The sequence below is a fragment of the Montipora capricornis genome, chromosome 14 (genome assembly GCF_036669925.1).
Source record: "Montipora capricornis isolate CH-2021 chromosome 14, ASM3666992v2, whole genome shotgun sequence".
Taxonomy (NCBI): domain Eukaryota; kingdom Metazoa; phylum Cnidaria; class Anthozoa; order Scleractinia; family Acroporidae; genus Montipora; species Montipora capricornis.
Window position 1 is genome coordinate 1,616,132 of NC_090896.1, and position 26,369 is coordinate 1,642,500.

Consider the following 26,369-nt stretch of genomic DNA (forward strand, 5'->3'; position numbering starts at 1 on the left):
GAGTGAATTTTACTACCCGGAAGATATAGACGAGAGTGTAAACACTGAAAACATTAACAAACAAGAACAAGTTAGTGAAAAAGACCGATAAACAGCAACAGTTCTTAGCTGAAGTGCATGATTTTATCGAAGAACAATGACCTGAAAACACCAAGGAAAAAACTCTGTATGACATAAATGTGTGGAAACGATATTGAATATTGAAATATTGAAGAAATTGCCATAAAGCACAAACGAAAACCGAGTGACAACGTGTGGTCTGTGAATGCTCCACTTGGCAAAAATTCTACCGGAAAGATCCTGAAGATGGCGGCGAAAATAAAAGGATTGCAAGGGAATTAATGTGACAAACCACGCTGTGAGAAAGACCTCGATAGGCCGTCTTCTAGATGCAGATGTCCCTGCCAATTATGTGGCTCAGCTCAGCGGCCATATGAATCTCAAAAGTTTCACAAAAGTTTGGATTCGTACAAATCTGCATCTTCACCTCACCAGCGCAACATGTCACTCGTACTGAGCCGCTCAGAACACACGCAACATACCACCAGCACCACTGCAAGCAACGAGTTTGCAATATCTACAGCATCTATATGTACAACCAAATCCAGTGCTTCAGTTTATCCTACAGATACTTCAGGTGCAGCATCAGCTAAGGGTCTGACCCCTGCCGTCTCAACTGGCAAAATCGAAGGCTGTTCATTCACCTTCAATGTTGTTGATGACTCAAAGAAAGACAGAAAACCAAGAAAACGTCGCATAATTGCCAACGAGCCAGCCGAGCGAAGACGCGAGGCTGGCGAGGCGGCAGCATTATAGAGCCGTGCCAAAGTACTGTGCAGGTGGAAAAAATATCAAGTGATCGAGAGACATGTTTGCAAGGTAAGATTCCCGAGATTCCAATGACGAAATGGAAAAGAGGTCGATTGCCTTGAAACGGACCAATCGTAGCGTGCAGAGATTGTGACGTCAAGCCCGCATGGTTCTGATCGTCGATGCTTAGCAGCTTTGGCATTCATTGAGCGGAGTTGTGATCAAGTTTGAGGTAAGAAAAACGTAATTTTCACCTGCTTTTGTAAGTTTTATTTGTTTTCATTTCCAATTCTACGTGAGCTCGAGTGTACTTTAGTTAAGTGCAATTGTGGTGTATTTATCGAGCTAGCAAGCTCAACAATCGGCCAGCGAGCCAAAAGAGTACTTGGCCACAGTGCCAGACTCGGCCAGTGTGCCAAATTGGGCCGACGTGCCAAATCTAGGCAACGCCAGTGGGCATAAAGCAATCAAAGAAACCGAGAAACCTCTTTAAACTGAATGCAATGCAATGGTTTTTTTCAAGATATCTATGAGGCGTGCAATTAAAGGGAAAATCTTGGTCCTGTTGAGGTCGTGCGAGAGCCTGTATGGTCACTGCTCAGAGATCCTTGTCCATCATTTCTGCAATGACTGTAGATGCTGTTTTTAGTGACAAGGTTACATCTAAAACTAGATATAGCTCTCACTAAGTGCCAACGAGAAACCATTCAGAACAAATACTAATTGGTAATTTTGAAACACAGAGTCATGTTTTGTGCGCGGCATGTTTTTGTAGTCAATTAAGTATTCAAGACAACTTCAATGTCTGAAATTATGTGAATATTTCGATCGATAGCGGAGAAATGCCAAAATGGAAAGAGGTTTTGGGTTTTAAATCATCGCGGTATTACAGTTAGATTCAATTCAGTTTAAAGAGGTTTCTCAGTTTCTTTGATTGCTTTATTCCCGCCGGCGTTGTCTGGATTTGGCACGCTGGCCGAATTTGGCACCGTGGCCGAGTACTCTTTTGGCTCGCTGGCCGATTGTTGAGCTTGCTAGCTCGATAAATATATCACAGTGGCACTTAACTAAAGTACAATCACGTAGAATTGGTGATAAAAACAAATAAAACTTACTAAAACGGGTGAAAATGACGTTTTTCTTACCTCAACTTGGTCTCAACTTTCCTCGATGAATGCCAAAGCCGGTGAGCATCGACGATCAGAACCATGCGACCTTGACGTCACAATCTCTGCAATTTTCACTACGTCATTGGAATCTCAGGAATCTTACCCTACAAACAGACCTCTCGATCACTCGAGATTAATTCCGCCTGCACAGTTCTTTCGCATGGATCTATAATGCTGCCGCCTCGCAGCCTCGCGTCTTCGTTCGGCTGGCTCGTTGGCAATAACAGGTCAATATATCCATTTAATGTTTCAAAACAGAAAAGAGATTCTTAATTCACAAATGTAATAAGCGCCATGAATTTCCTAATTACTTGTATACGGGTATTGTAAATGCTATTTTGTATTTTTATTAGTTAATGTTCAAACCTTTATAGTAACTAGTCCAATATCTCCCTTTGGAGAGTAAGGCAATAAAGAATATATTATTACTATTACTAATTACTATTACTAAGTGGTTTTCAATTGAGTGTCGAAAGTAATTAGATAATTACTTTGGTTTTGCATTACTTCACTCAGTGATTGGTTCAAATGTCTCGCGCCACTTTTTCAACCAATCAGAAGTGAAACCAAAACCAATCGTAGCTCGCGCGTGCACATTTTCCCGCGCTTTGTGTCGGCCACGTGTAATTACTTCGAGTTTTGATTGGTTTACTGGATTGTCTCCGTCCTTTTTGATTAGCCAAAGTAATTACTTTGGTTTTGGTTTTACGACATTTATTTGAAAACCGCTCTATTACTATTACTATTACTATTACTATAATTATTCCTGTTACTATTACTATTACTATTACTATTAGAGCGGTTTTCAAATGAGTGTCGTAAAACCAAAACCAAAGGAACTACTTTGGCCAATCAAAAAGGACGGAGACAATCCAGTAAACCAATCAAAACTGGAAGTAATTACACGTAGCCGACTCAAAGCGCGGGAAAACGTGCACGCGCGAGCCACGATTGGTTTTGGTTTCACTTCTGACTGGTTGAAAAAATGGCGCGAGAACTTTGAACCAATCACTGAGTGAAGTAATCATAAACCAAAGCAATTCGTTAATTACTTTCGACACTCAATTGAAAACCCCTCTACTATTAGTCAGTCAGTCATTCATTCATTCTGTCATTCAGTCAGTCAGTCAGAAAGCCAATCAGCCAGCAAGTCATTCAGTTAGTCAGCTAGCAAGTCATACAGGCAGTAAGTCAGTCTCTCACTGCTCTACATTGCCAGTCAGCTAGTTAATCTATTGCTTTGAAGTAACAGTTAAAACTATTGGCAGTCGAAAAATTAAAATTAACACAATGCGTTTACGGTTAATAACAGTCCCACAGTATATTATTATAGTCTTAATTCACACTCACCAATATGACAACAGCCCTGATCTTTTTACCGGCCACCCCAATAGACGATCCTGTGTCCCCATTCGTCCGAATATCTTGATAGAGCACAGCCAGCTTAGTAGAATTCCAGTTGCCAATCTAAAAATAAGAAATGCGTGATCACCAGGTTTTTGGGGTGGAGGAAAGAAAGAATGAATGAAGGGATGAATGGATTTATTAATGCACGAAAGGACGAGTTAGCGAGTAAATGCACAAACAAACGAAGGAGGAATGAATGAATGAATGAATGAATGAATGAATGAATGAATGAATGAATACGGTAAACAAAAGCTACAAGGCTACCCGTAAAGAATACTTGCTTTCGTTGGCAGACGTAGTATTAAGCCTGAAAATCCCACGTGATAAACTAGTTAAGGAGAAAGTTATCTTTGAAGCACATTTAACGAGGCTGGATAACACGTAAAAACAAAGTCAAGAAAACAGTGTCTTTTTAACCATTTTTTCATCGCTCTGGTAACATCCAGTCTCTTACATGAGCTTTTTGGTAGAGGAATAGCTTACTTTCACAAAGGAATTGTTTCGAAGATTTAAAATTTCCAGTTCTACTGTAGTTCTTTTTCCATCATCATCAAATTTGACAGGACCTGTAATACCATCTATATTGACCTGTTGAAAGTGAGATGAAAGCGAAATATTACAAGAAATGCTGATATTACATGTCTTAAAGCAAATCGAACGTTGGTTTTTGACGAGGCAAATCTTTCAAAGAGATGATTCAAATGAAATTGAAATTTATTTTTTTGTTCCCAGTTTCAATAATATTCACACACACAGATTATAGTCTAATAGAAAATAGGAGGAAAAAAAAAGGTATAAGAAAATTACTTCATAAGCGTACTGTTAACGCGTGGCCTTGGTGCAAGAAGTCCTGAGTTCGATTCCCGGATCTCACATCCTTATTTCGACTTCTTTCATTTCAGTGTAGCTTAAATAGCTTTAAATACCCGTAAAACGGAGCACTGATGAAGAGGGGGAAGTAAAATGAGCGCACCGTCGATCTCAGGTTTGTCAGTTGAATTACTATTACGAGTTACCGACGTTTAAGGTGTCCATACCGCCTCCAGGGTTTTTATATGGTTTTGTCATCTCTATAAAGCGTAGATAAATGCCTCAAAAATAATTTTTCGATTTCGCCACTTTTTGACCCCGAAATCAAGCTTCAAAGTTATCTACTTCTACTGAAGATTCTTCGGCTTCTGAGAGTTCTATCATTGCCGATCAAGTAGAGGAAAATATAGAACCTGGACCAAAGGCGACCAGAAGACCTAAAAATTCTGCCAGATCCTTTCTTGATCACCACTGATGCACTTGCTTTCTTGTGCGCTTCTGTCAAACCAGTTTTCTAGCTACTCTCATTTTTCCGATTATATTGACGAGACTAATCTTCTCCTGCCAGTGGCTCTTGACAATAAGGGCCTTCTTCTGAATCGGAAGGAGCATCACCGTCAAACGAGTCTGGATCTTCGAACTTTATCTCTTCGTTCGAATCCGATGAAAGACCGTTGTCATCATCTTCAGAAATGTTCCATCACTCACTAAACGGTGTCCTAAAGCGTCGCTTAATTAATGAAATTACAAGATGATCGGGCTATGAAGGTAGTTAAGCTATCTCTTTCAATGAAAAGTTACGTTTTATACAAACGTTGGCCGTGTAGCACTTATATTTTAAACAGAGTTAACTGAATAGAGTGTAGTGTAACGTGAAGTGCTAGAAATCTAGCACTTCACGTTACACTACACTCTATTCAGTTTTCTCTTTCAAGGTCGAGTCGTTCCTGAAGTGACGTCACTAGTCACCAATCTTTCATTACGCGGTCAACTTGATTGGGCGTGGCCAAAGCGCAAACTTTGAAGCTTGATTTCGGGGTCAAAAAGTGGTGGAAACGAAAAATTATTTTTGGGACATTTACCTGCGCTTTATAGAGATGCCAAAACTATGAAAACCCTGTAGGCCGGATAAACACTTTATATAAACACTTTATATATGGTTGCTTTACTTTACTTTATGGTGTCCAAAATAGCAGAGCTTTCTAGTTGGACACCGCCAAGGACAGATAGTGACAGCTCCAATTAGTTTAGAGCAAGAACCAACAATTTCAATCCATATGTGAAGCTGAGTCCAGGAATCGACCCCGGGTCACACTGGTGATCTCACCACAGCACCTACCCCTCTCCCCATAGTGAATTTGTGAAAATCCTGAATTATATTATATGAAGTCCGCTGTTGAGGACGTTGACCACCTTCTTTTCAATGATTTGAATAGAATATCTCTCCTTGTATGGTTAATTATCCCCCAGAAGAGGTGGGAAACGTCTCATCAAGTGTCTAAAGATGGGTGGACGATTCATCATCCTTATCTACAAGGAAATGGAAGCTTCGGCAACCATTTGCCGTTGTCGTTACAGAAGCACTGTTTCGCCTTTTCTGTCATTTTAAGAACCTAGGCGCTGGTCCGACTATGAGTACATTAAAATCTCGCTCAAAAGCTCGACTCAGTTCTCATTTCACTCTACCTTTTTCATGCACTCCAACATATCATTTCTATCTTGCAAAGAAACAGAAGATCCATTAATTGAAGAACATGGATGTGTGCTCATTGCTTGCCTAACAACTTGGATGGCATCGTAAGCGAGGCCGACTGTTTCCTGCGATGATACCAAAATAACATTATCACATCAATGCCGAGATGTAATGTATGTTATAGGAGATCCTCAACAAAAGAAATATTCCAAATGGAAGAAACATACCTTGTCGTTAAATCCAGGAGCAGTTCTCAATTCTGCGCTAGCTTTGTCTTCGATAAATTGAAGCTTCATCGAGAGAACGACGCTGCTTTCGCGACAGGTCAAGTTCATAGGAGCCTAAAGGGCAAAATGAAATGAAACACAAGCAAGGTAAAGTATTGATTAATGAAGGTAATTGGGAATTAGTTTTCCAAAAAGTCAAACCTCTTACAAGCCACGTTAGCTCCCAGTTCCAGGGCTTACCTCGGTTTAAGCATCCATTCCTCCCATGGCATCCCCCCAGCATCAATTTCGTCCCCGAGGGGATTTTGTGAGCCCCCCTCCCCCCCCCCCCCTAATATGGCTATTGAAAGGCAGTGTGTGAAGCAAAGTTTACTTTCTGAGGAAACAATAGATGGCAAAGAGCCTGAACTCGAACTTCTACTCGACCAATAGAACAAACTTCATACACTTTCAGGAGAAAAAAAAAGATTACCTGTCCCTGAACGATCCATTTGAATCCAGCTTTAACATTACACTGCTTCTGTTGGCAAGTAAACAAAGACAACAAGTTTCGGCAATACGTTTTCTTATAAAACTCCGGGGATAGCTGTGGTTTTAAAATTTATGTCGGAATAGCGCACCGGTGGCTCAGTCGGTTGAGCATCGGGCTGCGAGGTCGTGAATTCGACTCAGGTCGGACCAACACTCGGGGTCTTTAAAATAACTGAGGAAAAAGTGCTGTCTTTGTAATGAAATTTGCAAATGGTTAGACTCCCTAGTCTTTTCGGATAAAGCCGATAAACCGTAGGCCCCGTCTCACAACCCTTCAATTTTTATAATCCTGCATGTGGCACGTAAAAGAACGAACACAACATTCGCAAAGAGTAGGGCATTGAGTTCGCAGTGTTGTTGTCTGTCCTCTGTAGTATGTAGTGGGAGGGTAAATGCTCGGAGATATTAGCTACATAAAGCTACTCTAAAATGCGAGGATAAAAAATAGGGTAATGATGATGATAGAACGTGCCACAAAGAAAAAACCTAAGTTCGTTCTTTTGAGAAATGGCCAGTTCTAACATTCTTTCTTTCAAAGTTTGACACCCTCCCCACCCATGGCGTCTTTTTCTAATAGGCTCAAATCAGTATCATTTTACCTCTTGTACGAGCGACTTCATTATTTCCGTGCTTGTGTACAGTAAAATCATATCCGGGTCGAGTTCTGCTATTTGCTGCATTATTTGCGATATCACAACTTTCTCAGGAATTTGGAGAAGCTGTACGGTGAACTTTAAACTCTGGGATATGGCGTGGAAGTACCCAGCTTCGTGTAAACGAGATTCTAAAACAAAAGGAAGCAATTGCAAACGATTTTGTGAAAATTTGGTGACGCAGAGAGGAAGGGAAAGGAAAAAAGGCCGCACGAAAATCTGTGACACTATGAGAATATAATGAAAAAGGAAGGTAGGACCACAGCCGATAAATAAAGATAAGAAAAGCATTCGTACACGTTACACGCAAAAAATAAGGAAGGATGTTAAGTACGGTCTATTCAAATACAGTCCTTATTATTACTGTATATTTAACATGGGTGAACACTGATTACTGGATAACCCGGTAGTGTACATTTTGGCCCCTAAGTGAATTAAAAAAAGCAATACAAACGGACACAACAGAGTTAAGAATCTTAACTGGTTGGAGGCAAACCAGTTGGCTATTTACAAGCACAACCGAGGAATTGAGCCGGGAAACACTCATGGAACAACTCCAGCTGGTGGTCAAAGCGGGACTTGAACCCGGGAGCTCCGAGTCGCTCAAGTTCAGCACCCTAACCACTCAGCAACGCTGCCTGCATAAAGCGTCAAGATATAGCCCATATAACTAAAAAAAAAAATAAACAGATCAAAAATCTTCAACAGGATAAAAACAGAGAAGCGACTAAGAGGAAAGCATTGGTTTTTTGGTATGAGAAAATCTAAAGATCTCATATGTGCAGAAATGCACCTAGTTTGATGCATGATGATTGTGTTAAGCGTCACGAAGACTGTCCCCTTGAAAAGTTCTCCCCAACATTAAAGGGGCAGTGTCAGGCTATTTTTGGCAAACTTCAAAACACCAGAAGACGTCTTTGCATCAATGAAGACCAAAGAATAACGCTGTAGTTTTGTTGATAATAACCATTAAAGTGCACTGAACTTATTCTTTCTTGTTTGCAGCCAAGGATGGAGAGGATGTAAATGGATTGAAACTTGAGAAAAATTGACCAATTTTTTCAAGTATGGAGAGGGTGTCTTGAGAAAATCGCCAAGAATTAATACGAGTAACTCTTTGTGCTATAAATGTATTTCATATCTTGTCAGTGGGTTGTCAGGAGTGATGTACGTGTGAGCTAATGTACTAATTTAGATTTTGACCTGAAAACATGACAGGTCCCCTTAAACATCACTCGCGTGTGGGAGTACTGACAATTAACGTGTCCCCTTGCTCAGTTCTTCTCGGCGGTAAAGATGAACAGCTACATTTTCCCTCATCTAATTCAGTTTCTACAAAATAAGTATCAAATGCTCGGACCTAAAGGGAAACTTCGTGTTGGATATCACAGTAGGCCATTTCCGAGTTATGGTTTGCCTCTGGTTAAAAACGACCGGCCTATCCATAACTATTAAGAAATGAACTACAGATATCAGATTTCTAGCATTTTCATTGGCTCGTCGGACATAGGTTATCAGTTCATATACCTGCTGTACCTAATGTGGTCAAGGAACGTGTCAGCAATAAAGTGAGCTGAAAACATTTTTTTTGTAGCTCTGAGAAAACATGGCCGACAAAACCGTTTTGGGCTGGAATTGACAGACGCAGAAATCGATGTTTTAGTCGACAATACTTGGAAGAACTGGCGTTTTTAAGAAAACAATTATTCTGCTCGGGCTTGCCGGCTATACATACATACATACATACATAACTTTATTTAGTAAAGCAGGTCAAGAGGAAAAAAATGATTGTAACCAACTCAGCGCTACGCGCCTCGCTTGTTGGTTAGCTATCACTTCATATCCAGCGTGCCCTCGTAGAATAATTGTTAAACAGACGAATCCATTGGTTGGGTTTCTATCCAGTGAATACGCGCTTTCAAATCCACGGTTATCCATGTCACTTGATAGTACTTCAGTTACGCTCTACGTCTCACTCGTGAGATCGCACTTGCCTTATGCCAGCCAAGTGTGGGCTCCTACTCGTCTTGGCTCACTTAACTTGATGCGCACCTTGGCGGCAGTGCAACGACGAGCCACACGTTACATCCTGCGTGGCCTGGAACTTGACTGCAAACAGCGCCTTCTTATTAACACTCAGCCTTTTTCCTCTCTCGTACTTTCTTGAGTATTTAGACCTCCTCTTTCTTTTCCGATGTATCAATGGAGAAATACATTTTTACCACAATTGCTTGTAATCTCGTAATCTGATTGGCTAATTTGCAGTTGTCGATAAGAGTCTAGACAACGCTGTACGCGTCATGCTCGCGTCAATTTGTCACGCAATGTAATAGCCAATCAGGAACGCCCATTTTGGGAAATAAACCAATCATATTGCGAGAAAGTTATAGACAACACTTGCTCTTTCTTCGTGTCTTGATTTTGGTCACGCTCGGAAATAAAAACTTTCTTTGGCGTTGAATATTGCGGTAAAAAACAAATCGAAAGTGGTTCAGCGTTGTCTGCACTCTTATCGACCACGATATTCGTCATCACAGAAGTCAAAATTTGTTGGGGACTCACGAGGCGCATTTTGACCACTGTGATGACGAATATCGTGGTCGATAAGAGTACAGACAACGCTGAACCACTTTCCATTTGTTAACGCGACATCTCTGATACAATCCAGTTTTCTCTCCCTTCTACACGTCGTGGATCCACTGGGATCGACATTCGCCTCATTGGCGCACGCACCTCTACTCACTGCGAGTCGTATTTTGTTCGTGTCTGTTTTCTATGGAATGCTCTTCCTCTGGAAATCCGTTCCTCGGAGCGGACATCTCTTTTTAAATCTCGACTAAAAGCTCTTTTCACCTCTCGCCTTACACAGTCCTTCGATGCAGACAATATCCGCACATGGCGTATAATTTGCCCTATCTGCAGGCGATCGAACCTGGCATCTCAATGCATGTGTTAATCCTTTTAGATTTCATTTATTTCTGTTGTATTATCCTGTTAAATTATATTATATTCTTGCACACTTTCCTCATGCTTTCTCTGAATTATGAAGTATTTATTTTTACATTGACGCCCCTGGACTGTGTAAGGCCGTTTGCAAATCTGGGGACCGTTTCTCGAAAGTCGCGATAACGTTTCGTGAAACTTGTGATAATTTCACGGGAAAGTCTCGACAACTTTACGGGCTTCGAAAACCAATCTGAAAAAATACGATCCGCCCGTTTCAGAAATCTGGTCTTGAAGCACATCTTTCAAGACCCGAAAAACAGCATACTTGCAAAGTCCCACGCATCGAAAAGGCTTCGGTTTGAAGATATATTCAGATAAACGCTCCCCGAAATACGCCTGAAAAGTTTTGGAACTTTCGAGAAACAGGTCCCTGACCAGCGTATTTAGTATAAGTCAAAACAACATTAAGAGAGTATGTACAACTTGACCCTTTTTATTGATTATCAAACATTTAATCATAAGAAGAGCTCTTACCATCGAAAACAAGTGCAACTTTTGTCCAATGAAACGTACTGAGTATGTCAAGGGAAGCGTGGGCGTAGGCTTTATAGCTCGCTGACAATTGCAACGTCTTTTCGCACCGTTCGAATGGTTGGCTGTTTCCATGGAGGCGGATCAGAGGAATGCCTGTCACTGTAGATAGTGCGCATGCTAGAGTTGTCGCATAGCCTCCCTCAACAAGACATAAAACGTTTCGTGTAAGAAACCATGTAGCTGTAAACAAAAACAAAAACGTTTCTTCAGCAAAAGCTCGTTTTAACATTATTCAGCCGAGTTCTATCCGGTTGCATGTGGGACACTTCGAACGAAAACCAGTTTTTCTCGCATACACAAAACGCCTGGTTAGGTTAAGGGTACACTGCTCTTGCTTCGAATTGCTTTGCTAAGTGATTGGTTAAAAGAAACCTTGAGCCATATTCACTGCCAATCGGAGGAGGTATAGCACTTGGTTGCAATCGACTGGCTCATGGCGTGTTATAGTTTTACAGCAGAAAAATCCATTTAGGTTTTACAGCTAAAAACACATCAACGCTATTCAACAAATGAATTGCTAAAAGCCGCCGAGGTTAAAGTATTAATTCTTCTAATGCTTACCTTGGTCGATTAAGCTCCACTCATTTGTGACGTTGAATATTTTCCGAGTTATTGTAATATTACCAAAAGAAGACGACGTGCTCAAAGCGACAGTCATTGCATGATATTCAATTGGAGATGCGTCAATAACTCCTAAAAACGAAGCAAATGACGCCACCAAATTCAGTCAGCGCATGCATGTGTGATATTCTTGCTGTTATGCATCTCATGACAAGTAAAGCAAGTTCAAAATGCAAACGCCGGAGCAAGCTAAAACGCCAGCGACATTCACACTTAGCTAGAACGCCAACATTAATTGGGTTAATTTATATCAAAATAGTGGCCGAGGTTGACGCCATCGAGGTTCCAGCTTCAACCGAGGTAACACGAAACTGGTGTTTTTACTTTCCACTTGCGGGGGCACAAGTACAACTGCAAGTGCAAGTGTGCGTCAGCGCTTGCAGGCGTAATTCAAACGTGTCTTTCCATAAATTGGCTTCCCGTGTCTAAACCAGGCTAAAGTGCTTCATAACTCGCACAATAGCTAAATCTGAGCACTTCTCCTGACTAAAAAAGAAGCGGAGTGACATTCGCTGGACTAAATTGGTAAGTTTAACAGAAAAAATGTCGAGATCATTTGGAAACGACCACAGTTATTCTAAGAGGAGACCCTCAACAACAACGATGTCAGAAACTGTACCGAGAATTTGGCGCTAATCACTTCCACTAAAAATGGGAGTAGAGATCTCATTGGCTAAATCTGGATAAAGGAATGTTGTCCAGTTATTAGCTGTAGTTGGTTGTCCCAGCGTCTCGTGACGCCCCAAAGAATAGGGAGCTTTAGCGACGAAAACGGCGATCGACGGCAACGAGGTCATAAATTTTGATATTTAGTGGGCAAAAGCAATAGTTTTGCACGCTCTGCACGTGCATCTTTTCATTTTTGTTTTTTTCTTTGCCGTCGTCAGCAAAACAACAACGTGAAGTGAGTAAATTTGACATTTTAGGGAGGATGTCAGCGCTTGAGGGTAAATTTTCATTTTCTCTGCTAAATTGAGCGCCGTTCATACTAGTTTCGTTCTTCAGGGTTTGCCGCATCTTGGTCACGTTAAAATGCTTGGAAAAGTCGCGGAGCGATGACAATAACGCGAATGCACATTTAACGACGACGTTCTCGTTGCCGCTGCCGTCGTCGTTACTAAAGCTCCCTAATAGGGCCTTTACGATCTACGACGTCGTCTTCAACGAGAAAGCCACGAAAAAACAATATCTTTGGTTAAACGAGGAAAAGTAATGTTTTGTACGTGCGACACGCATTTTAGCACAAATTCGTGCGGTACTCTGCACAACAACGACGTCAAATCACCAAATTTGAGGTTTTGACGAAAACGCCAGCGCACAAATGTAAATCTGTAATTCTCAATTTTTACTCTGAACCCCGGCTCGTACCAATTTAGTTTTAAGATACTTCGCCCACATTGTACGACGCATACTTGTAGATGGCCTAACCGCGAGAAACTTACGATATTGCAAAGTTGTGTTTTGAGGTGACGTTTTCCCTGTCGACGCCGTCGTCCCTGATGGCTGCAAAGGAGACCAAACTTAAAGTGTCCCTAACCCAAAAAATCTTTTTTTTTGCTAAAATAAATCTTTGCACCTGTTCGAAACGCATTGCGGCCACTTTTTTCTTTTTCTAACAAATCCTGCCTTTTAATAGGCTTCAAAACTTGCGAAAAACCAAGCATCTTCTGTTCACGACCGAGCCAGAAGGGGAGTGGGTCTATTCCTGATTTGACGTCACAATCAACTTTGCATGCATGTTTACAAAGAGTTAATGCAATGCAAATCAGTTTGTGACGTCAAATCAGGAATAGACCCACTCCCCTTCTGACTTGGTCGTGAACAGAAGATACTTGGTTTTTCGCAAGTTTTGAAGCCTATAAAATAGCAGGATTTGTTAGAAAAAGGAAAAAAATGGCCGCAATGCGTTTCGAACAGGTGCAAAGATTTATTTTAACGAAAAAAATATTTTGGGGTTGGGGACACTTTAACCTGCGCAGATTACCTACCACAGGTATGCTCATTCGAAGAATTTCCTCTTTGTGTTAATGAACTTGTTAGAATCAGCACGCTGAGGATGGCCTTAGTTTCCATCCTAGATTTTTCAAGGAGCTACGTTTGCCTGTGGAAAATTCAAAGTCCTATAAAGAAAATAAATGATAGCTTAAGGTCCTAAAGAAATAAAAGACATCTTAATTTTTCTTCGGTCAATCCTGTTTTAGACACAAAATCATTTAGCAGGCAATTTGATGCTATTCTTGCTTTTAACTCCAGTTATCAATGACTTTGTTTTTTAAATGACATTCAAAAAATCATTAATAATTCATGAGCGAAACACGTGCACGGGCTTTCAAAAACTACTTTATGGGGCGTTTTCACTCACGTGACCAGCAGCCATATTGGATTACTGAAACAAAAGTTTCATTCAGAGTTCGATTCCCGGAGGATTAGTTTGGTACACCATCATGACCACCATTCCTTTGTTTAGGTAAACCAACATGGCCGCCGTGACGTCATGTGAAAACACTCTTTATGAAGCATACTTAGAAGGATTCTTTAGTATGCTAAGTGATGTTCTCCACTCACAATTTGAATCTTTGTTCCGATCCCAGAGGCACACGCTTCTGTGGAATGGCACGGTTTTTGAAGACGTTCAATAGCGATATTTCTTGTTTACAAACATTGCCGTCACAATCTTTTAATATTCAAATTTGCCAACCACGAAAAAAAAAAAGAAGTCATTGTTTCAACAGCCAATTGGGTTCTGGTTTGCATATTAACAACAATGGGTGACGTCACGAGAAACATCGTTATAAACTCGCTGGTCGTCTTTTATCGGCTCTAAAACCACTCGGCTTCACCTCATGGTTTAAAACCAATAAAACACTCCTGCTCCTTAACACATTTTTGCAGAAGGAAAGAATTCGACGACCGCTGTGATGTCAAAAGAAAACAAATTAATGCTTGATTCAAAATATGAAGAATTGGTTTTATCACACGAGTTAATACAGTTAAATTAACCCTTTGACCCTCAGGAGTGATCAGTATGTAAATTCTCTTTACATTTTCAATGAAACGTCAGCCAGACAGGTATTGAGAATGAAAATTACTATTAGGTTAAGAGGTGCGACCTTGATATAACACCAAATTCTCATGACTACCCAACAAAAAACTTTATGGTACTAGTTGGGAGAATGAACGTTCAGAGCCCACAAATCTTTCGTGTTTCACTTGCGTTAAAAGTTGTCCGGTGTAACATAGATTAAAAATCGGCTCGCGTAATATGAGTATCAGTATACCCCAAATGACCATCATTTGTTGAGTGAATTGGGATACGTTTCGGATACGTGTGGACGGACAAATTCGATTTGACTACGCTACGTGTGGATAGGAATATTTTTGAATCTGGAAAGGGAAAGTTGTGGATTAAAAAAATGTTCGGATACGCGTGGACAGGCCCCCTGTAAAAAGCTGTGTTGGGAAATTTCGATTTCAGATTTTGCTTCGTTCGATAGTTATGACTATTTTAGTGAGGGGAATGCGTATTTGATCGACACTCAAATTTTAAATGCGTGTCAGAAACAGTGAACCATGGTAATTTCGGAAATCGGGCGCTATATTCGAAAATGTTGAAATGAACAACATTTAATTGAACAACACTTCGTTATCTAAAATTCCTCCGCTTTTAGAAAATATATACTTTATTGGGGTTTGCGTCAAACGTGGGCCCACGAGGCGGCGTCAACAAATGGCAGTCATTTGGGATTTACTGACACCTTAAGCGTTGTGTTGACTTGGCACTTCCAATGAACGCTGATTGGAAGTAACTTCTTTCCCAGTCCCTTGATTCGAGGTTGTATTGTAAGAATACTTTTACTCATGCGTAGTTGCAGTGGTTGTCTAATGACTACCGCCATTTTCCTTTCTAGAAATACGCAGTTTTTGCTTAAACGTCTAAGAACAATTAAGACATCCAAATATTAAAAATAGGCAAGCATTGCGTACGTGTGGTAGGGCAGCAACAAAGCGCTGTATAATTGTCAACTGAGCTGGGTTTTGTCTTCCAGGTGATTCAAGTTATCTTTGCGTAATATGTAGCTCTAATAGTACACGATATTTTTTTGGTACCGTTGAATTTTCTCTTGGTATCGTTTTTCATTATAGTCATCATTATATCTTGTCACACCAATGCTTGATCAATGGCGAGGGCGCTGTTGTATTGTTGACCTCCATCAAGTCTTTGTCAGTGCATGCTGGGCCCTGAGGACAACCCCAGAGAATGTGGTCCATGGTCTGACTTTGCTCGCCACAGGGATATTCTGGACTGTTTGCAAATCCCCACCTGTGCATATTTTTATCTGTTTTCCCCACTTTAGCTCGTGCTCTGTTGAGCGTGACCGAGTCCTTCCTGCAAAGAGATGTTCCATTTGGCAGGTGTTCTTGGTGGGGTGGAAGGTCATCTTTTGGTGGGCTGATGTCATTCTCGATCTACTTCTCCAGTCTGACGGTCGCAGTCTGGTTTGGGTGGAGCGGTTTCACCGTCGTAAAACTGTGCCTGAATTGGAGACGGGATTCTACTTGCTAGTGATTGTAGAGTGGCGAGGGTCACTGAGCTGTTTATACCTCTCAACTTTTGCTATCGTACCTCTGCGTGTGCTGGGAGGGGCTATGCTAGAGAGTCTGTGCAGCGTTGGGAATGGGGTGGCCCGTTATGTTCCTGTGATAATTCTACAAGCACTATTCAGTTCGGGATCCACCTTTCCTGCATGGCACGACCTGCTCCAGACGGGGGCACAGTACTCAGCTGTTGAGTAGCAAAGAGCAAGGGCTGTTGATCTCAGAGTCTTTGCATCAGCTCCCCATGACGAGTTGGCCAGTTTGCTGAGGAGATTATTCCGGCTAGAAATTTTCTTCTTTAGCCTTAGCACGTGTTCTTTGAATGAGAGTGTCCTGTCCAAGGTCACACCTAGGTACACAGTATGCCTTTTGTTCTTGAGCCTCTCAATGTTCCATATAATTTCTAGCTCCGTCTTTGCATGTCTCTTGTTGAGATGGAAAATCCCTGGGTTAGCGTTTAGCGACCACTTGGCATAGTACACCGCAAGAGATTTGAGGGCATCACTGAGTCTTTCTTGGACGATGGTGAATGATTCTGCTTGCGTTGCAAAGACACAGATCATCGGTATAGATGAACCTCTTGATGTTGGTTGGCTGGTAGTTGGTGTAAATATTAAAGAGGGTTGGAGATAGTACAGAGCCTTGGGGTAACCCGTTCTTCTGGCTTCTCCAGCGGCTCCTTTTCCCCTCCATTTCAACGTAAAGCCTGCGGTTGTCTAATAATGACCCGAGGATTCTGACCAACGGGGTGTTCTTTATTGTTTTTGCTACTTTAAGCATAAGAGCCCTGTGGTTGACAGTGTCATATGCAGGATCTAAGTCTACAAATACAGCACCTGTGATGTTCTTCCTCTCAAAACCATCTTCGATGTATCGACTCACGTTCAAGACCTGGCCACAGAATAATCTTGATGATCTTTCAACTGAGGGTGATATGCGACCCAATATCATCCGTTCATACACTGCCATGGTAGATGTCTTAGGTAAATAGCCCCCTGAGAAGACATGTGGTTACTAGTAAAATACTACACCCGGAAAGATTGAAGAAGGATAAAAGGGAATCGAGAAACATTGGCCTCCTGGCTGACATGTTGATCATTTTCAAGTTCCCTTAGAACTTCTTTTACACTACAAGTTTAAGCGTGCACTATGAGTCTCTGACAGCTTTCTTAGACAAAAGTTCACTGACCTTTAGCCCTGTCGGGCGGGGTTGGTATTTGGATGGATGACCTCGAAATATACCACTTGCGGTCAAAAACATACGACCGAAAATTCTATTTAACACTCAAAAATGCGAACTAACGAAGAAACAGATTTTGTTAGCCTGTTTGATACAAAACAATTATTGACGCAAAAGTAAATAAATACTGATACACAGTTTTTAGGAAGAGCAGAAGGAAGTTTTCAGGAAGTGTCGATCGAAAATAAAAAAGGTTGCCAGCAGACTACGGGCATCAGACCCAAAATTTGACATGAAAACAACTTAAATTTTGAACCCAGAATACAAAAAGTTAACATCAGCGAAAAAACATTTTGGGAGATTTTTGCTACGTTCAATTTTTCTATTGTACTTTTGGCTGCACAAGTAAACCGCCAAATCGAAAGTGACATCGAATTCAGCGGGTGGCGTGATCAAGTTACTTCGCATGTTTACTCGCGAAACAAAAGATACAGCTGTATCGCCTGTACTGGGTTTTTGTTTTTTTTAGTTTGGTTTTCTTTTCTTTCAAGTGTTTTAAAGATGGACAAGAAATGTGCGAATTCAACACAACGATCACAATCGCATAACTCTTGAGGTTGACCATTATTTATGCAAAGTGAAAAATTTACTCTCCTAGGCGAGGTTATTTATCCAGGTAATTTCAAGTTCAAGTTTATTAAGTCTTCCAAAAAATTACTTACAATGAACACAGCCTGCAAATAGCGAGCTAATCTAGGCAGGCGTTCCATCGTTTTGGAAATAGCAGCTGCTTTATTATTCATAAGCGTCACAAATTCTTGCCGATTCTGGGGCTCAGTTTGTTGAAACTCAAGCACGCTTCCAACAGACCTGTTTATGTTTGTGAGTTATGCACGCGCTGCGGGCCTATTGTCACCACGGACTTACACTCTTACATCCTTACGCTCTCACACTCACAACCTGGTGACATACTGTGTCGTGCACTACCACAAAAAAACGGACAATTCTTCCTCACTTGCGGCATGCAATTACGCGTTTTTCGTTAAGTTCTCTCCCCATGCAGAAAATAAACAACATGAGGGTTCTTGACGAAAGGGTAAGAAGAAAACTTTCTTTCTCCATCCGTTACTTCAAGACCGCCTCTACCGTCTTAATCGTAACATAATTTGCTTTGGATGTCTAAATTGAAAAAAAGAAACACTCGCGAGCGATTTGGAATTGTTTCTAGACGTATGCAAATTATGTTTGTTTAATTAAAAGACAGTGTCTCCGTACATGTTGCCACTGTAATTGCTTAATAAGCTCCCCACTGTTGATTGGATGAGACCGCGTCCATAAGTTGCTGGTGACTTCTTCCAATCAACACACGTCAATTATCGTTAAGTTTCCCTTTTAAAGAAGGTTGCTCTTAATTCGGCATCCTTCAAATACGTTGCGCGTATCTCATGACTATTAGATTTAGCGGGCGGGATTTTTCATTAAAGCCCACTTGACTTAAATGTTTTCCCGCTGTATCAGCAGATCATTAAGAAAATACTCGGTATTTTGTTTTAAAGTTTACGCGTCCATGGGTTACTAGGACCAATAACGGCCCAAGAAATACGTTACTCAAAGGTACTTATACTTCCAGCAACTTTAACAACATAATTTATTATAGCAACTTGAAAACTTTAGAGTTTTAAAATATAATTCGTTTTCAAGCTGAAATAGAGTTGAAGCCTCTTAATGCAAATTTCTTAACAATAGAAACATTGCTGGGTACTATCCAAATTATTTTTTATCTCTGTCCCAAGGACCGTCGGATCAGTAGATTATGTTCTGTAAAGCATGTTTTTGCACTGTAGATCTAGAGTGAGAATGTTAAAGATAAAGTTACTTTCGAAGTCTTTGGACAAAAATAACGTGTTAATAAACGCAATTATGATGCTGACCAGACGTTCCTTTGATGGACGTATAGACGAAGAATAATTAGACATCGTCCCATGCAATATTTCAAGGAAAACGCAAAAAATACCGCCAATGGTTTAGTCAAGGAGTAGTATAATTTATCCACTGATAATACAATGATAAAAAGAACAACTTAGAAAGGAATATTTTGTAGTTATTTCTTCAGTAGGCAGAGAAAATCTAGCGTAACGGATTCAAGGTCTAATTAAAGAGTTTTTAGGGCTACGGTATATGTCATTTTCATTATAGAGTAAAGAATGAAGTTTGTAAACAGCATATGAAATTAAAACACCAAAATAGTCGTTTTTCTCAGTTTGGGGAAAATGGCCTTCATCATTTTCAACAAATTCCAAAACAGTTTATCGTTGGAATTAGTATACAATACATCAGGCCTCAGTTGTTCAAACGATGGATAGCGCTATCAGCCTGATAAATAACTATCCAGCGGATAAGTCATAGCGAAACCAATTGCGCTTTTCAGTGGATAGTGATTTATCTGCGGGATAGCACTAAGAAAACGCTTCCATAAAAGACAAAAACGCTTGCATAAAAGAAGTTAAAGTTTTTGACAAATTGGTTTACGAAACAAAGTATAATATATACTCAAAACTTACTTACGAATTATTTTCTTAGCCTTTTTTGAACCTTCAAGACTTCGAGTCTGCAAAACAATGCAAGTTATTTCTCAGTAAACGTTATCATTGGCAGAGTGCGTACGTTACCAGGAATGACAAATTTAACATATGTATATATATAATATATACCTAAGGCCATGTATTTTGCAAATTAATTGGTTCCAACTGAAAGCTAATTTTGCACTTTTAGTTTATTATCGCTGTAGCACCTGCGGTAGCACCTGCCGAAGTATTTATTTGCTTTATATAGAATGCAGAATGCACAGTTTGAGGCAGTGAACGTAACTATTCATTCTTTTCATTTATTTGCCATTAACCACATGAAAGAAAAGAAAATATAAGGGTAGAATACAATAAAAATTTATAATAACTTCAAGACGATACACAACAATTTGTTTAAGGTGGTAATGACAAGGAAGCCTATATAGAAGCCAGGGGCTTATGAACTATAGACTTCCTGACAATATTGGGTACTTCATAATTCATATGAAATTTTGGGGACAGCATAAAATGTATTATTTTAAAAAACTATAAAGAAAAGAAAAGGGAAGAAGTATGTAGCTCAACAAAGAGTATATTTGACTAAGAAAGGCAACTTATTAGCTCGACACTATTGTGTAAATTTACACATTTCAGAATTTAGGGTTTCAGAAAGTATATTAAAATCTTTTTGAGAAAAAATATGTTTGTCTCATCAGCGAAAAAAGAATAAAGTCCACCACCTTTGAAACACTGCACACAGATCATTTACATAGAGCAGAAAGAGGAGAGGGCCTAGTATAGAGCCCTGACGCACCCTACATTTAATTCCGCAAGACTCCTAACAGATACCATTAAATTCAACATATTGTTATCTACCGCTTGGATAGCTTTCAAACCACCTAAGCGCGGTGCGTCGAACACCATAATGCTTCAGTTTTGAAATTAGAATATGATTATCAATGGTGTCAAAGGCTTTAGACAAACCAACTGTATATTCGATATTTTCAATAGCAGAAGAGATTTTGTCATACAAATAAGCTAGAGCATAAGCAGTGGAGTGATGTTTGTGAAAACCATACTGATTATCAGAGAGAATCTTAGAAACATTGAGAAACCTTAGGAAGACGACTGTACATTACTCTCTAGTCTAGAATTTTAGAGAATGCAGGTAAAACAGACATGGGTCTGTAATTAATGTAAAATAAAATAATATATCCTGTTCACAAGATTTAAATAAAGGAATAACTCGAGCAATTTTCAATTGATTTGGTACAATACCAGAGGTGATGGATAAGTTCATAATGCTAGTAACAGGGAAAATTGTTTTATCAATAGAATCTTTAGTTATGTTCATAGAAATGTTGTCATGACCTACAGCAGTACCTGAACGACAAGTACCACAAATTTCATTAATTTCTTCATCACTTGCAACTTCTAGAAATATTGAATTGACTAGTTTTGGGGTTATAAAAAAGAACTATGCGACTTTTCTGATGCAGGAATTTTGCTAGTTAAACTAGGGCCAATGTTAGTTCAAATATTTACAAAAAAGATTAGCTATTTCTTTTGGATCAGAAACTTCATGATAATCTGCCCAAAATACGGATGGTAAACCATGCTTACCTTTATTTCTATATTTAGGATTTCATTGAGAACTTTCCAAGTGGCCTTAACATTTGATTTTAGCTTGTCAATTCGCTTATTGAAGGACAAAGTGGATCGCTCGTGAAAATGTTATCTATCAATGAAGCTTTTTCGCTGTAATTCTAGTGGGACGTGTAATGAGTAGGAAAAACATCCTAGGTACAACAAATCCAAGAAATCGCTTGTCGCTAAATATGACAACAGTACTAGGTACAAATCAGACAGAAATTTATTTAAGTTTGCGTCAGGTGGTCAAAAAATTAAGCCAACAATTACCCTTTTTTCTTTTGTTCTATTAATTTCAACAAACAAAGATTCAGCACTTCCGTCGACAGGGAACACAAGATGAGGACGTTCTTTGTATTAATTTAAATGGTCACCAATGTAAAGGCCAACACCTCCACCAACGCAAGTGACTCTAGGTTTATGCAAAAAATTGTAACCCGCAATATCGGAAAAATGATGACAATCATCAAGCCAAGTCTCACGTGGGGGACATTGGGGTATATTAGAAACAGCAAAACCAAAGAAAAAAACATCCAAAACTGAAACCCGCATACAAAACCGTCAGAAAACCAATACAATGGTGACGAGTGGGGCATACAGAGCAAACTACACTAACACTTAAGCACTTATCAATGTTATGCCCAAGGGGGGAGGGGAACACGGGATAGGGTGGGAGCTTTGATCAGAAACAAAATTTGGAGGCAAAGTGCCTTACTCTTGGGATAATATTTCAATTGAAAGTTCCCCACCTTGGGGAAAGGTTTTGAGTTCAGTTACCCACCAGACCGAGAATTTCAAGCCATCTGAAGTAAAGAATATGTGCTTGACATCCACAAAATCATCCCAATCAGCCTCATATTTTTAGATTATTATTTCACCGTCGATTTCAAAAGCCTGTTTCAAAAGATACTGTAGAGAACTGTAATCACCACGAACCACCAAAACTTTTTCCTTCTGTTCAAACTCCAAAACGACCTGCTGTTTATATAAAAAGCAAAAACAATAGTCCATTTTACAGTTGTGTGCTTAGTTACCTGGCCTGTGGATGAAAGTGAGGCTGGAGTTGACCTTGTTTTGATAGAAACCTCACTGCCTTTCTTATGTAAATTCTTACTAATTAGCATGGCAATAACATCATTAACATATGAAAAGGAGGGAGGTCTGTACCATAACAAGGTCAACCTCAGCCTCACTTTCATTTAAAGGCCAGGTAACTAAGCACACAACTGTAAAGAGGTTTAAAAACTGCTGCACTTGATTAACCAAGCATCACAGAAAGACAAGAATAGCATGAATATACAATTACATGAAAAAAAATTCCGTGAGACCAACGGGAACAAAGTATTTGTTTACAAGTACATCAATAAAAAGAACCAATAGTTTGTTAACGTGATGCAATGAATTTAAATAGATTTATCTTACCATTCTTTCTTCCATTTTATTGCAACAGGAAGGAGTGGAAGCGTGTTCGAATTTCTGGGAATTCTGGGTACTTTCAAGATGGCAGAACATTCCTATCCAAGCTCCCCGCATTCAAAATCCTGGTTGTTTTCGTCATTTTAACATTATTCAAACTTCCTGACCCTGAGGCCATCATTTTTTAGCATTGTTCAAACTTCCTGATCCCGGGGCCAACATTTATGTTCAAAGTTTCCTAACATGCCCCACGTGGGGCGCGCACGGACGTTCAAAGTTCCCACCATTTCGTGGTGCCCCCCCCCCCCATCCCCTCGGGCATAACATAGATAGGTGCATTATTTTATCAAAGTATTTATGAATGTCATGGACTTGTCTAAAGCCTTCATATTTTTTAGTATTTGGTTAAATCATAGGCTTTATTTCTGTCGCTCTCTTGAGCCCAGACTCTGTGGGCTCATTTTCCGAGGAAAGGTAAAAGGTAAAGTCTCCGCTTACGAGCCAGAAGGCTCATCAGGCCGGCGCTTATCTCCGGTTTCTGTAGCATGAAGCGACTAGGAGTATTTGTACTCCCCCCTGGATGGGATGCTAGTCCATCGCAGGGTTACCCCCAGCATTACGCCGGTACCCATTTATACACCTGGGTGGAGAGAGGCACCGTGAGAGTAAAGTGTCTTGCCCAAGAACACAACACAATGTCCCCTGCCAGGCCCCGAACCCGGACCACTCGATCCGGAGTCGAGCGCACTAACCATGAGGCCACCGCGCCTCCCTTTCCGAGGAAAAGCAGCTGGTAATCGTCGGTAAGGGAGCCAAGTTAACTTAGGAGAATTTGCACACAAGTCCTCTCTAGAATTGCAATTTTGCAATCGCAAAAAGCTATAGCTCTGGAAACTTCAATCGAAAATCTCTAATAGGCCATTTTACAGTTGTTTGCTCTGCGACCTAGCCTATGAATGGCTGCGAGGCTGCCGGTGACCTAGCTTGCATTGATACAGCTCCGACTGCTTTTATCATGCAAATTGTCTTGTTGTAATTCTAATTAGTCCGTATTAACATTACAAAAGCACAGAGGTTTGTATCAAAACAGGGTCACCGGCAGCCTCGCTTCCATTCGTAGGCCAGGTAACTTAGCTAGAACTGTAAAATGGTCTGTTGAACATTTCTATTGGATAACTAAGACCTGACAGTTTGGAGATTCGACTGGAATGCTTAATTTTGCCCAGGATCAAAACATTTATGTTTACGCATTGGTAGGTCGAGTTACCAAGGGATGGATCTGAACTAAAAGATGAGGCCTAAGTACAACTTACCTTTGTTTTGCCACTCCTTCTGAAAGCGAGGCTCCTCCATAACAATCAAGTTCTTCCACAATGCATTTTGCCAGCAAATCCAAAAAAAACATTGAGACTGCGAAAAGTATAGTTGTTTTTTATTCCGATAATGTTACTATTTGCTCGCTTCGCTCGCTCAGCATCAAAAATACAGAAGATGTAATTTTCAAATTGCTTCACAGTGTATCATTGTGAGAGCGGGTGTCTGGAAAACCCGAATGGCGAATAGCAAATAATTAACAATTAGACCCGTAGCCCGCAAGGGCTATGGGTCAATAGCACATGAGGCGAAGCCGAATAGGCTATTGACCCGTGGCCCTTGAGGGCGAAGGGTCTAATTGTTTTAGTATCCCCCAACTAGTCGGACAGAAAAGGCAATAATAAAGTTAGCAAATGCAAGTCAAAAATATATTTATTTGGGAAGAAAAGGAAAGAAATCGTCACGCTTTTCGCTACTCGATGCCTATTACTAATAGTCCTCTAGTAGCGTAGCCAATCAAAATGCAGCATTTGCATTAGTCCACTAGTTGGGTGATACTAATCGCGAATAGCGAATAGCGAACAGCGAATAGTCGCGAATAGCGAATAGTACGAGCAGTGCGAATAGTGGCGAATAGTGGCGAATAGTAACGAATAGTCGCGAATAGTGACAAATAGTCTTCAATAGTTACCGCCTTTTGCTGAACAATCTCGTAATCAAAGCAAATAATATTCTCACCTGTTGTCGAAAGAGAGTTTCGTGCATGCTTTTACAAACACTCTAAAGAAGATCAAACGTCAAAATGTAAAAATATAAATCACTTTCATTAATACATCAAGCTCATGATGATCTCCTCGCACAGTGGCGCCCGAACATAAATTTTAGATACTCACATTGCATCATCCTCATCTGTGTTGTCCGATCCGACGAACCACATTCTGTAAAAAGGAATAAAATCAAAATATGAGGCAAGTGGTTTGTGATTAAAGAGACAAACGAGCTACTCTTTAAGCGTTGCGCTAATTAATTATCCAAACAAGCAACAGCATTTCAATGCATTATATTACCTTTTCTTCTCAGGGCTCAAGCTGTCCTTCGCCGACATATCTCTGCCTTTTAGCGGGAAAATCCCAGCCCACGTTGCTGCACGGTTGACCAGGAAGTACTGGGTACCAAATTTTCGTCATTTCGTCACTATCCCTCCCCCCCTCCACCCTTACTTGCAACTTTTTGTATTATTCGTCACTATTCGTTACTATTCGTACTATTCGCGACTATTCGCTGTTCGCTATTCGCGACTATTCGCTATTCGCTATTCGGGTTTTCCAGACACCCGTGTGAGAGCTTGATTTTAACATCGGCTACAAGAAGGAATAAATAATATATAGATTTAGCCAAGCCTAAAGCGGAGCTCCCTGGTTATTTATTCTTACTGCCTGTAGGGTTAGTGAAAGGACTTGTTCGCTCGCATTTTAAAGCAAAACAAACAAACAAATCAATTTTTTGTCTATGTCCAAAAGAGTACAGATAATTGTTATTTTTAAATAACAATGAAAATCGAATTTTTAGTGTCAACCGGAATTCCAGTTGACAATAAAAATTCGATTTTCATTCCTGAACTAAGGAAAAACCGATTATACCACTTTTTGAAAATAACAAACGGTTGAGTGCACAAGGAAAGAATTTGTGGAGAAACTTCTTCCACTAAGTATGAGCTATTACTGGTATTGTTTTGTCGTTGTCGTTCTCTTTCGTTCTCCTTTCGTTTCTGTGCTAATCATAGGTCCTCCAGGCATCATGTAACCTTATCAGAGCTTCTAAAGATATGCCAAAAATTGCAATACAGAGAAAAAGGCAGCTCTAAGCAAATTAAAAATAAACACTCAGCTTTAAGTTTATATCCCTCCGATGCTTGACTTGAATAATCCTGTCTCTTTAAAGAGATCTGAATAACTGCGTAAAGAGATCTGAATAACTGCGTAGCCGCCAGTGTGGACCACAGCTATCATGATATGTGAAACTGGATTGAAACCAGCGAAAAATGCAGAGCGAAAGCATTTTCCAAACAGTTTTCCACCTGAGCACACGAAAAGCGTTGACTCTATAAGAACTATAGTTCACGTAGAATGGTCGTGTAGCCGCGTCAAGCCACAGAAAGCGCGCGAAAAATGAAGCCTTGGAGCCTACT

At 40.2% G+C, this 26,369-nt stretch overlaps 1 protein-coding gene across 5 annotated transcripts in view; it reads right to left on the reverse strand.

Moving 5' to 3' along the window:
* Positions 1 to 24,256, reverse strand: part of LOC138033836 (glutamate receptor 2-like) — a 37,618-nt gene extending 13,362 nt beyond the window's left edge. For 2 of the 5 annotated variants that reach the window (XM_068881693.1, XM_068881697.1), the window contains exons 1-10: positions 19,799 to 19,900; positions 13,450 to 13,581; positions 11,402 to 11,533; positions 10,781 to 11,020; positions 7,247 to 7,431; positions 6,589 to 6,636; positions 6,117 to 6,230; positions 5,883 to 6,014; positions 3,870 to 3,974; positions 3,330 to 3,446 (exon numbers count right to left, since the gene is read on the reverse strand). In XM_068881693.1, coding sequence (XP_068737794.1) covers positions 3,330 to 3,446; positions 3,870 to 3,974; positions 5,883 to 6,014; positions 6,117 to 6,230; positions 6,589 to 6,636; positions 7,247 to 7,431; positions 10,781 to 11,020; positions 11,402 to 11,533; positions 13,450 to 13,534 — 1,158 coding nt within the window. In that variant the 5' untranslated portion in view covers positions 13,535 to 13,581; positions 19,799 to 19,900. Of the gene's footprint in view, positions 1 to 3,329; positions 3,447 to 3,869; positions 3,975 to 5,882; positions 6,015 to 6,116; positions 6,231 to 6,588; positions 6,637 to 7,246; positions 7,432 to 10,780; positions 11,021 to 11,401; positions 11,534 to 13,449; positions 13,582 to 19,798; positions 19,901 to 24,180 lie in introns of those variants that run through there. The other 3 variants (XM_068881695.1, XM_068881696.1, XM_068881694.1) reach the window with 3 other exon arrangements.
* Positions 24,257 to 26,369: the final 2,113 nt, after the last annotated feature.